At 44.5% G+C, this 12,178-nt stretch overlaps 2 protein-coding genes across 2 annotated transcripts in view; one reads left to right on the plus strand and one right to left on the minus strand.

The window, feature by feature from the left end:
- Positions 1–6,738, plus strand: part of LIN9 (lin-9 DREAM MuvB core complex component) — a 45,672-nt gene extending 38,934 nt beyond the window's left edge. The window contains 4 exon segments of the mRNA XM_054063553.1: positions 1,144–1,269; positions 1,627–1,809; positions 3,678–3,775; positions 5,073–6,738. Coding sequence (XP_053919528.1) covers positions 1,144–1,269; positions 1,627–1,809; positions 3,678–3,775; positions 5,073–5,178 — 513 coding nt within the window. The 3' untranslated portion in view covers positions 5,179–6,738.
- Positions 6,739–7,128: 390 nt separating this feature from the next.
- MIXL1 (Mix paired-like homeobox) lies at positions 7,129–9,155 on the minus strand. Its single transcript, XM_054063552.1, has 2 exons — positions 8,918–9,155; positions 7,129–8,834 (listed from the first exon to the last, which is right to left on the minus strand). Exons 1-2 carry the CDS (start codon positions 9,140–9,142, stop codon positions 8,571–8,573), a joined length of 489 nt encoding a protein of 162 aa, XP_053919527.1. The 5' UTR covers positions 9,143–9,155; the 3' UTR covers positions 7,129–8,570.
- Positions 9,156–12,178: the final 3,023 nt, after the last annotated feature.

A 12,178-nucleotide genomic window follows, 5' to 3' on the forward strand; every position in this document is an offset into this window, starting at 1 on the left:
CAATTGTATGTGGCTTTCACAGCGAACCTGTGGTAGTGCAGCCAGCTCTAGAGGGGCTGGTTACTGAAGAAGGTCTGAAAGTTACTATTGTCTACTAACATTCCAGAGCTGTGGAAGTATGTCAAATTTATGATGGTTTCTAGTTTGCTTTTAAGTGAAATCTGAAGCTATGATGTTAGTTAAAAGCCCTATCAATTTGTTATTCAGACTTGTCAATCCCTAGAAATCATTTAAGTGATTAAGTTTAATGGGGAACTTAACAACTGTACTGATAACTGAAATCTCGATTTTGAGGTTTTGACCTAGATCCTCCCGATGAAGGCTCTTGACTTTGCATTTTGCTTCATCATGAATCATAAAATCTATGACTACAGGTCTGATTGTGTGAGATACCTGTATCTCAGACTTGTGTCCAAGAAGCTGTGGAAATATATCTTGCTTATCTTGCGAGATGCCATTTGTGGAGGAAATTTTACAGTATATTGTATAGTCTGTTTCAGTTTTGCAAATATCACCCGAACAGTGTCCAGGTGCATTCTGAAAACATTAAAGGTGCAAACTGAAAACAGTACTTTATTCTGGTATTTTTTTTTTTTTTTTTGTGGAAAATTGTGCTTACCCTAAATACTTGTATTACCAAATATAAACTCTAGTAACTTTCTTTTGGCAGAACCATTGGTTGTAACAGAAGGTATGTAGATTCATCCTCATCTGACCACTAACTTAGTAGGCAGCTGTACCTCCTCCCATCCTGCAGCAGAGATCGTCATGGCCATATTGTGCTATACTGATCTCCTACTGAGAGGATAGTTTTCTGCTCATACAGTAGAGAGAAGCCATACCCAACTACTGGAGAAATAAGCAGGTCGGACCGTGGTTGTTGTATGTAGCATTTGCCACCACAGATTATTATAGCACTTTATGAAGAGAATAAAAGCATGATACTTACTACACAGTTGTCATTTGGAGTTTTGATAGCAATACTAGGTTAGGTTTTAATATTTTGTATATCAACTGTTCTCTATTAAACAACAGGATTTCAAATATCTCTATTATTTTGAAGTGAAAATTCCTTTTGATACATTCAAAAGGTACATAGGTACAGTATTGCATTAACTTTTATATACTTTGTCTTTTCCACAGAAATCCTATTCTATGCCAATAAGCATTGAGTTTCAGAGGAGATATGCAACTATTGTTCTAGATCTAGAACAACTAAACAAAGACTTAAATAAAGTTTTACATAAAGTTCAACAGTATTGTTATGAGGTAAGATTTTGCTGGAATCTGTATATACTTTTTGGTTTTGCTTAACCTAAGTTAAAAAAAAAATACCAGAATTTTCTGGGAATAAGGCATAGATGGGGGTCACTTCGAAATGAAACTGTTAGCAGCTGCATTGGATTCCTTTTCTATTTCTGTCTCTGCCTTCGTCCATCTGTCTCTGTTTCTTTTGCCAGAATGCACTTTGGCTGATGGCAGTGGTCAGTTTTTAAATAGATGTGCATGTACATAAATGATGAAAAAACGCTATGTACCTGTCTTTGAAATAATTTGTCATTGCTTACATACACCAAATGCAAAAGAGATTGGCACTCTTTGTTTCTCTTTGTTATATGCATGCAGCTTGCTCCTGACCGAGGCCTCCAGCCTGCAGACCAACCAACAGATCTGAGGCGTAGGTGTGAAGAGGAGGCTCAGGAGATTGTCAGGCAAGCAAATTCCTCAACAACAGGACAGCTTTGTGTTGAAAGTGAAAATTTAACTGATCTCATCTCTAGACTTACAGCAATATTGCTGCAGATTAAGGTAAAATGTCTGCAAAAATTACAGTTTCTCTCATAAAATTTCCTCCCAGGTGGGAGGAATATAGGAACACTGTCAGATTATGTAGGGATGCGACGAGGCAGGCTAAGGCCCACTTGGTATTAAATCTGGCAAAGGAGATTAAGGACAACAAGAAGGGCTGTTTTAAGTATGTCAGCAGACAGAAAAAGACTAGGAGAAATGTGGGCCTGCTGCTGAATGAGGTGGGTGCCCTCGTGATGGAGGATGCAGAGAAGGCAGAATTGATTCTTTGCTTCAGTCTTTACTGCTAAGGCTAGTCCTGGAATCCCAGATGCTGGAGGAAAGACAGACTGTCCTTTGGTCAAGGAGGGTCAGTTTAGAGATCATTTATGCAAACTGGACATTCACAAATCCATGGGTCCTGATGGGAAGCACCCACGATTGCTGAGGGGGCTGGCAGTTGTTATTGCTAACCCACTCTCCATCACCTTTGAAAGATCATGGGCAACAGAAGAAATTAATTGAGGACTAGAGAAAAGCTAACATCGCTCCAGTCTTCAAAAAGGGCCAGAACGAGGGCCCCAGAAACTACAGGCCAGTCAGACTCACCTCCATCCTTAGAAAGGTGATGGAACAGCTCATCCTGGATGTCCTCTCCAAGCATCTGGAAGAAAGTTATTGGGAGTGGTCAACATGGGTTCGCCAAGGGGAAGTCATGCTTGACCAATCTGATAGCCTTCTATGAGAGCATAACTGGCTGGGGTACATGAAGGAAGACTAGTGGATGTTATTCTCCTCAACTTCAGCAAGGCTTTTGACACTGTCTCCTATGACTTCCTCAAAAGTAAGCTTAGGAAGTCTGGGTAAGATGAGTGGACCATGAGGTGGATTGAGAATGGACTGAATGGCAGAGCTCAGAGGGTTGTCATCGGTGGCACAGATGACAGCGGTGTTCCCCAGTGGGAATACTAGGCCCAGTATTGTTCAACATATTCATCAATGACCTGGATGAGGGGACGGAGTGCACCCTCAGCAAGTTAGCTGACGACACAAAACTGGGAGGGCTGTGCTGCCATTCAGGATGGAAGAGGGTGGAAAGTTGGGCAGACAGGAACATAATAAAGTTTAATAAAGGGAAGTGTAGAGTCCTGCACCTAGGGAGGAATAACCCCATGCACCAGTACAGGTTAGGGTTGACCTACTGGAAAGCAGTTCTGCAGAGCAGGGCCTGAGAGTCCTGGTAGACAACAGCTATGTGTCCTTGTGGCCAAGAAGGCAAATAGTATCCTGGGGTGCATCAAAAAGAGTGTAGCCAGCAGGTCATGGGAGGCTATCCTCCTCCTCTACTCTGGCCTAGTGAAGCCACATCTGGAGTACTGCTCTGGGGTCCCCAGCTCAAGGAAGACAAGGAACTACTGGAGAGATGCCAGCACAGGACCATGAAGTTGATTAGGGGACTGGAGCATGTCTCGTATGCAGAGAGGCTGAGAGATCTGGGTCTGCCTAGCCTGGAGAAGAGAAGGCTGAGAGGACAAATATCTAAGGGGCAGGCATCAAGAGGATGGGACCAGACTCTTCTCAACAGTGCCCAGTGACCAGACAGGGGGCAGTGGGTACAAACTGAAGCACAGGAAGTTCCATCTGAACATGAGGAAAAACTTCTTTACTGTGAGGTGGCAGAGCACTGGAACAGGCTGCCCAGAAAGGTTATGGAGTCTCCTCTCTGGAGATATTCAAAACCTGCCTGGATGTGTTGCTGTGCAACCCGCTCTAAGTGAGCCTGCTTTAGCAGGGGGGTGGGCTAGATGATCTCTAGGGCTCCTTTCCAACCCCAACCATTCTGTGATTCTGTGAACCAAGAGAACGCCTTTTGTTTTCTTCTCCTGCAGTGTCTAGCAGAAGGAGGTGACCTGAATTCCTTCGAATTTAAATCACTTACAGATTCATTAAATGACATTAAGAATTCAATAGACTCTTCAAATATCAGGTATTACTTTCTGAGTATTTAATTCTTAATTACATGTTTTGTGCCAGGAAGCAATTCTTACTATATTTTAGAAGTTAACATTGATTATAATTAAGGGGTTTAATCTAGGAACTTTTTCTTATAGGAATGACCCCATTTAAAAGGGGGCTTCTTAAAGGGAGAGTGAAAAGAGAGCACCTATCAATGACATAACCTGATTTAAAAGAAAAAAAAAAAACAAGAAAAAGGTGCTAAATTGATGCAGCAACAACTAGATTTTCTTGCTCTTCAGCCATTTATGGTGACTAATAAATGGTTTAGAACACTTAGAAATCTCACTAGTAAATGTAAGTTCTTTAAACCACAGAACAGTACAGTTTTGTTATTATTTTTGTGTAGTTACTCAATCTCTTGTCTGCAAATATCAAAACCTGGCATATGAGACAATTCTGTCTTCTCACCAGCTGCAATTGGCAATATTTTAAACCAAGAAACAGGAGAACAGCCATACTGTCCCCAGATCAAAGGCCAATGTAGTCTAGATAGGCCATTTTTCAACAGTTGTTACAAGCAGGTGCCCGAGAAAGCATTATAAAAATAGCAAGAATGCGATGATGCTTGTCTGGAGTACACTGCAGCCTCCAGCAGTTTGTGACCCGGATTTCTTTTATTACTATAATGTTGCTAAATTACTTAACTTAGAAAGTATACCTAAATGGAAAGTGTTTCCTTACACCCTCCATACTCATATTGCTGCACAACAATGCTATACACGTGACATTTTCTTTTTTTTTTCTTTTTGCAAAGATAGTAGGATGGCCTTTTGATTTAAAAATAATTACTGAGAAATGCTATTTTATAGCATTTTTCATTAGTAAAAAAAAGAAATAAACCCCAAATATTAGTGAAACTTCTCTACAATCAACGTTGCAAATAGCACGTTGGAATGGACTCAGCTAAAGGTTGACATACACTGTGAAGGTGGTGATGTTCTTTCCATTTTACTGCATTTATTTGGGTATTTTAACATCTCTTCATAATATTTTATATTTCTTTAACTCTGGTCATGTTAAAGTCTTCTTTAAAGTACCTGAGACAAGAACTCTTATTTCATGCAGCTCCTTGAGCAAATCCTATTTTCAGATACAGCTCTAGTAAGTTGCATTAGTATAAGTTGCATTAGCACATACTACTCTGTTTCATCTGAATTGTTATATTGGTTATGTTCGTACTTTGGCTTTCACTGCAGAAATATTCAGACACGACTCTTTAATATGGGGTATAACACTTTTTTTTTCTTCTTCTTTTCATCCTGTAGTTGTTTTCAGAATAACGTTGAGATCCATGTTGCACATATTCAGAGTGGTCTGAGCCAGATGGGAAATTTGCACGCTTTTGCAGCTAATAACACCAACAGAGACTGAAAATTTTCTTTCAAGTGTACATCAAGTAGTTCTGGAAAATCCTCTTCCTTTTATGTAGGCTTCACCAAATATCCTAACTGCCAGAAGATAAGGGAAAAGAAAACTTCTCAAAAAGGACCCTTTTTTTAAATCTATCTGCTTCTTAAGAAAACCAGCATTACTGGCCAGCATTATGTTAGATATCTCCATTTCTTATTCACATGCAGTAGTTTTGCTAACTGGTAACCTCTTAGTAATTGCATTTATTATAATAAACTGGAAAACATGCTTCCATATAATTCAGACTTACTTTTAAAGTTCGGATTAATTCTGCACAACCTCTTGCTGTTGGCTCTCCAGGTATGTTAGAAGTGATGAAGAGGAAATGGCTCAAATCAGTAGCCACATGGCATGGCTTTGTTACATAAAGCTACACTTCTGTGGAGGTGTTGAGAGTTGCCATTGCAGCAACCAGGTGCGTGGTGACAACGCAGGCTGAGTGTTCCTGATGTAAAGAAGCAGCAGCAGGATACGGACAGCAAATAGAAGCTGTAAAGTTGAGGATGTTAGGCAGGTCTATTGATCAATGTATTTTTAGAACTTTTAATTTATCGTAACTTATAGAAGGGGCCTAATGAAGGAATATAAAAATGTAAATGGTAACTTTCTAGAAAGAGATTAGTAATGGCTTTTTTCCTTCACACATGGTGTTTTATATAAATGACTGTTTAAACATATTGTTTTTCCAACTTTTTGTTTGTTTTGCACAACTTTTAAATTGGATTACTGGTTATCCAACAATACCCGACATAGATAAATATGAAGACTTTTATAATTAAAGATAACCAGTAAATTAAACCACAAAACTAAAAAGTGACAACCTGCCTATGAGTACCTTTTGGAATGTTAATCTTGTAAAAAGTGTGTATTGGTTTGTTTAAATAGTCTTGTAAAACTTCTGTGTTATCAATTGTTTCCAGATACGAATTTTCAGAAATAGCTGTGTAGAGATGTTTTTGATTCTTTTAGACACCTCATTAAATGAGGTCTTTTATATGTTACTGTATAAAGAATATGTAAACAGGATTATTTTCAATTTAAAAATTTTGTATAGTTTAAAGATGCTTCTGTATTCTGTGTTGGTATTGTGCCACTGCAAAACTTTAGTGCAGAGTTTATATTTAGCTAAACTTGTTCTGTTAATTAAGAGAAATGCCTAAATCTTTTATTCTCAATGAAATTTGTAACTCTGAATAAATTGACCTATGAGAGTTGATATATTTCACAACAATGCAAACTTTTTTGTAGATGGTCTCAGGTCATTTTTTTAAAAGAAGTTGATTTAATCAACTGCACTTGGGCCACAACAACCTCATGCAACACTCCAGGCTTGGGGAAGAGTGGCTGGAAAGCTGCCTGGTGGAAAAGGACCTTGAGGTGCTGGGCAACAGCCAGCTGAACATGAGCCAGCAGTGGCCAAGAAGGCAAACAGCATCTTGGCTTGTTTCAGAAATGGTGTGGCCAGTAGAAGTGATTTTGCTTCTATACTTGGCACTGGTGAGGCCACACCTTGAATCCTGTGTTCAGTTTTGGACCCCTCACTATACATGAAGGAAGCTGAGGTGCTGGAGCATGTTCAGAGAAGGGCAATGAAACTGGGGAAGGGTCTGGAGCGCAAGTCTCATGAGGAGAGGCAGAAGGAACTAGGGTTGTTTAGGCTGGAGAAAGGGTGACTGCGGGGAGACCTTATCTCACTACAACTGCCTGAAAGGAGGTTGTAGTGAGGTAGGTATTGGTCTCTTACCCCAAGTAGCAAGTGACAGGACAAATGGAAATGGCCTTAAGTTGCACCAGGGGAGATTTTGATGGGATGTTAGGAAAAATTTCTTCACCAAAAGGGCTGTTTGAGCACTGGCACAGGCTGCCCAGGGAAGTGGATAAGTCACCATCCCAGGAGGTATCTAAAAGACATATGGTTCTTAGGGACATGGTTTAGTGATGAACTTAGCAGTGTTAGGTTTATGGTTGAAAGTCTTTCCAATCTAAACAATTCTATGATGCTTATGATTCCAACAAGATAGTTTGGTTTCTTACAGTCAGTAAACTTGAATTCACCCAGCACCCCCAAGAACCAAAAATCTCCTTTTTTTGTCTTCTCTTGTAATTATATCTCTTCTGTGATCTTCCCAACCCCTAACATATGTGCTTCTTTGGTACCCAAGTCCACCTGAGGCAAATGGTGCCTGATTTTGGTTGGGTGAGTTTTGCTTCATGTGTTTTTCAAGGCCAGCTCTGGTTTCCCAGAGGGAGAATACTCAGAAATCTTGATGTGCCACCTAGCTTTACAAGTTTGCAATTCAATCATGGTTCAGCTGTCCCAGATCTTGCAAGAACAGGTAAGTTATGAGATGACGCTGCGGAATTTTATGCATTGGTAACCTTATTCTGTGGAGCACACTTCCTGATAAGAGAGTATTTCTGCCACCAGTATGCAGGTTACTTTTTCTGTGCTGCCAAACCATCAGAGCCTGAAAACATTCAGGTGCTCTTCCCTAACTGGAGTCTTTGTAGACAGGAAGAATTGGCCTGATCCTTGACATACACGTATAGTAATATATCCCTTTCCTTAATAAATTGACTGAATTACAGGAGAAGCTTCTGTTACTACCAAGTTTGATGTTCTCAGTGCAGAGCCATTCAGATCACGTAAACAGCTTCTGTGTTGCACCTAACATTAAAATTCAAAGCTAAAGCACCTTTATGGCTTTCACAGAATACTTCTACTTTGCTGTAGTTTAATATTAACGTTGGCTTAAGCAGCAGAGTTGAAAGGCTTTTGTCAGAGCAAGACCATGATTCGAGGGTTTGGGTTTTGTTTCACTTAAGCCAAACTTTGCATTTTCAGTCAGGGATGGGATGGTTGTTTGGAGCCCACGTAAAGCAAATACCGACAGAGACAACTTCAGGCAGTTTCTGTAACCCGGCCCCCAGGCACTCGGATCTCTCGTTCACCCCTGAGCCACCGCTGTGGCTCCCCAGGACCTGTGAACACCCTGCAGCTGGAATATCATCTCCCCCTCCTCTTCTCCAGGCCCAAGGTAAGAAGCCCCGTCGCTGCCCCAGCTACACACACAGAGCAAAAATGTAAATCTTTATTTTTGTTTTCGACAGTAAAAAAACCTCCACAGACCGGTCCCCTTCTTCTGCTTTCTAAGACCAGAGCCCCAAAACCCAGCGATGTGTTAGCTTCTTGGCTAAGAAACAGAAATACAAAACGTGCTAACGGGAATCTTTACACACAGCGTAAACAGACGCCCTGGGACCCGTATCAACAGGCGAATCAACAGGCGGCAGCAGCAGCAGCCGCAGCCGCCGCCGGGGAAGATAAAGTGCAGCGGCGGGCGCGGTCCCGCTCAGAGCGCTCGGAAGGCGCCGAGCGCGCTCTCGTCCCACTCCGCGCGCGGCCCCGCGCACCCGCCGGCAGCTACGGGGTCTGAGGCGGGCGGACGCTGTGGGCACAGCGCGCGGCACGGCTGCACCGCCAGCCCGGGCGGGAAGCGCTCGAGGCCGGGCGCCGGGTCTGGGGCGGGCGGGGTGGGGGTCGGCGGGTCCGGGGCGGCGGAGCGGGGCGGCGCGCGCTGCCGGCGGGACTTGGCGCGGCGGTTCTGGAACCAGACCTGTGGGGAGGCGGCGGTGAGGGGCGGGCCGGCGGTGCAGCGGGAGGCGGGCGGCCCCGCCGCTGGCCCCCCTTCACCCTCACCTGGATGCGCGACTCCGGGATGCGCGTGGCGTCTGCCAGCTTCTCCCGCAGGAAGATGTCGGGGTACATAGTGTCCCGGAACACCAGCTCCAGCGTCTCCAGCTGCGCCGCCGTGAAGTTCGTCCGCTTCCGCCGCTGCGAGCCCGCCGGCGCCTCCGCCGCCGGCCCCGGTCCGCCGACCCCCGCCCAGCACCCCGGGGGCTCCGCCGGGCGCGCCGTGGCCATCGCGGCGGCAGCGGGGCGGGGGTGGCTCCAGCGGCGCTTATAGCCGGGCCCACGGGGGGGGGGGGCACCGAGGGAGTGAGGGCATCGGGGGGCGGGAGCGGCAGGGGTAGGGGGATGCTTTGGTCCGCGGGGGGCGGAGGAGGTGGGAGCTCGGGGGGATGCCAAGGTTCGTGTTGTGAGCGTTAATTGGTAAGTTTTGCTGCAGCTGGTTTGTGCGTTTCATTATCTTGGCATGTAAATCTGGCTTGTATCAAGAGGTGATACGCAGGCAATCTCCAGACATGGATGAATAACCTGAAAGAATAAACAGTCTCTTAGAGTTGCAAGAATTTATTGATATGATTAATTGACTTGTGAGATGTAGCTGTCTTTGGTCAGGATAGAACCTGAAGGGAGTCTCCAGACATGGTTGGATAACCTAAACATGAACATTCTTTGACGACTTAGACGGTTCTTTGTCTAAAACTAGTCTATATACCTACTGCTTTTGTAAGACGGGGTGCCTTCTCTAGAAGGGTATCCGATTCAGCACTGAATTGTAAAATAAAAATATTATTGCCTTTGCTTCGAAGCTTTGTCCTGTTCAACATTTTACCAGTGAATGAGTGTGTCTCACAGCGGGGAGCGGGCCCAGAGGGTCTCAGGGGATGCTCAGGGCTGGGGGGAGCTTGTGCCGGAGGGCGGGTTTCCAGCAGCGAGCGAGGGATCTCGCGGGGTGCGAGACTCAAAGCAAGCGGCAGTTCTCTCTCCTGTCTCCAGAGCTGTGCTGGGAGCCCGCAGGGCGCTTCCCGCTGTGCCGCTGCCCGGCCGCGACAGCCTCTCTTTGAGATGCAAGCTGAATTCCCACGGAGAGCCCTAGGCAGGGCTCGGAGCTCGGGCGGAGCAGACGTCGCTGGCATCACCTTTCCCACCCGCTTGCTAGTGCCCGCGCAGAACTTGTTTCCCAGCTGGAGAGTCTCCCAGTGAAACCTTGACCACGTGCCTGGCCATCACCAAAATCCTTAAAAAGGGGGTTGCTCCCACACAACAAAAAAAATTGTTTTGTATGGAAGAATGGTGGTGTGAGCATTAAAAGCCATTTTTTAAAGTTTTGTTCCTGAAGCGTTTGTACCTTTTTGCTTTTACATGCTGTGATCTGGATGCTTTCCTTAATGAAGTTTCTAGGGAGTTTGTTCCTGAAATCATGGCTTGTAAATCTTCGGACAGCAGTCAAACTCGAGGCTTGTGCAGTGTTTTCAGTTAGTGTAATAAGGGCACAGTGATGAGAAAGGGCACGGCTGAGCAGAGAGCCAGGAAGCACGGGCAGCAGTATTTTAGGTTTTTAATAAAAGACCTGGGGAGAGTTGAATTGATCTGCAGATTGTGTGCAGATTTAGAAGATGCCACAGGTGGCACCAAAAGGGAATCACCCCATATAACATTTATATGGTGAATATTTTATTCTAATACCAAATAACATTTGCTGAAAACCATAAGCAAAGATTTCTTTCCCGTGTAACACAGAACAGAGATGTGACATCCTTTAGGTTTCTGAAGAATTTAATCCTGCTTTGAATGATACTCTTAGAGGGACATTGACTTTAGTTTCTAGGACTTGCCTGGTGTGGATTAAGACAGAGAGAGCAGCTTTTTCAGTGAAATGTGGGGTTTTTTTCACACACGTACATGGGGTTTTCTTTCAGCAGCAGCAGCCCAGCTCCAGTAGCTGCTGGCAGTGCAGCCCCTTGCCGTTCATACCCATCCTGCTACTTTCCCTTTGGCTTAGTGTGTTGCTAAGCCATGTGCGAGTCCACAGTGTAATCAGGGAGCTAACCGCAATTAAATTAACTCTACAGCATCACTAGGTTGTTTTGGTCTTTTATCCAGCTCTGGGATTCCCAGCCCCTGGGATGGCTGTAAAAGTGAGAGGGTGCTGCCGGGTGGAGCAGGAGGGAAATGAAGGGATCCCATCTGGGGGTACTTCCAGGACTGCTGACACTTGGATCTGGTGCTGAGCCAGAAGATGACAGAACTGAGAGAGGCTGCCCAGGAGCATGGTGGTTTTCAGTGTCAGACTTCCTATTAAGACAACTGCTTTAGCAATGTATATTGAGTACATGTTAAGTAAAGAGCGAGTACTGGGAGCTAATAGACCTATTCCCGACTCATAAATCTGGAAATGGGCTGACTCTTTGATCTCTGACTGCTGTGACATCCTTTGGGCCAAAAGCTGCCTTGGTTCTCTTGCACTTTATGGTATCAGAGCTCTTCCATTAACTATCTTGTAACAGCGCCTAACATCCCCTGATGAGGCAATGACTGGGGATATTTTCCAGGCCTGAAAGCTTTCATTAGGAGACCTACATATAACATATGTAGAAGTCCACCTTGTTGTAGTGGAAGAAAGATAAATTCTACATACCAAATTTTGTTGCAGTAGATCTTGTGTAGTGAGTGGTGTTTGTGTGGTGGTTCCGTGATAGGGAACAGGAACACTGCCTTTGCAACTGTATAAAACAGGCTACGTTACACCTCTGTTACTGTGACTGCATCACATGGGAATCCGTTAACACAGCCCAGAATTACACACATAGGCTCAAGGGAATGCAGCTGTCACAGTGTCACTGAGTTCCTCCTGTGCAGATGATTGCATTTTCTAGTAGAAGTTCCTGGGAACTCCCTGGCTGCACGTCTTTGGAGCTGACCTCTGTTTACTTCCGCTCTCCCTACCTCAGTTTCCTTTTCTGGGATGGCTGATACCAGCACACTAATATATGTTGGTGGTGAGTCCTCCACTATGTGCCTGTAGTACATGCTGGACACAAAAGCAGAGCAGTTCTGGGGCAAGTCCAGAGCCCAGGAATTGTATTTTCCTGTCCTGTTACTCAAAGGATCACACACTGGTTTCCCCTGTGGGATCCTGGTGGCTGCCCTTCTGTATTGGATTGGTTTGAAAGAATGAAGAACAGTAAGAGGGACAGTGTTCTCTGAGAAGGAGTGTGCTATTAGGTGGAGACGAGAATAAGAGGCTTTTGCCAACTCTTAAGCAAGCAGGAC

Source organism: Cuculus canorus, chromosome 3 (assembly GCF_017976375.1).
Source record: "Cuculus canorus isolate bCucCan1 chromosome 3, bCucCan1.pri, whole genome shotgun sequence".
NCBI classification, from domain to species: domain Eukaryota; kingdom Metazoa; phylum Chordata; class Aves; order Cuculiformes; family Cuculidae; genus Cuculus; species Cuculus canorus.

Excerpts from the sequence above, each read along its gene's own strand:
- MIXL1 (XM_054063552.1), bottom strand. The coding sequence starts at position 9,142 with ATGGCCACGGCGCGCCCGGCGGAGCCCCCGGGGTGCTGGGCGGGGGTC. Across the intron at positions 8,835-8,917 it reads TCCCGGAGTCGCGCATCCAG|GTCTGGTTCCAGAACCGCCG; the intron begins GTGAGGGTGAAG and ends GCCTCCCCACAG.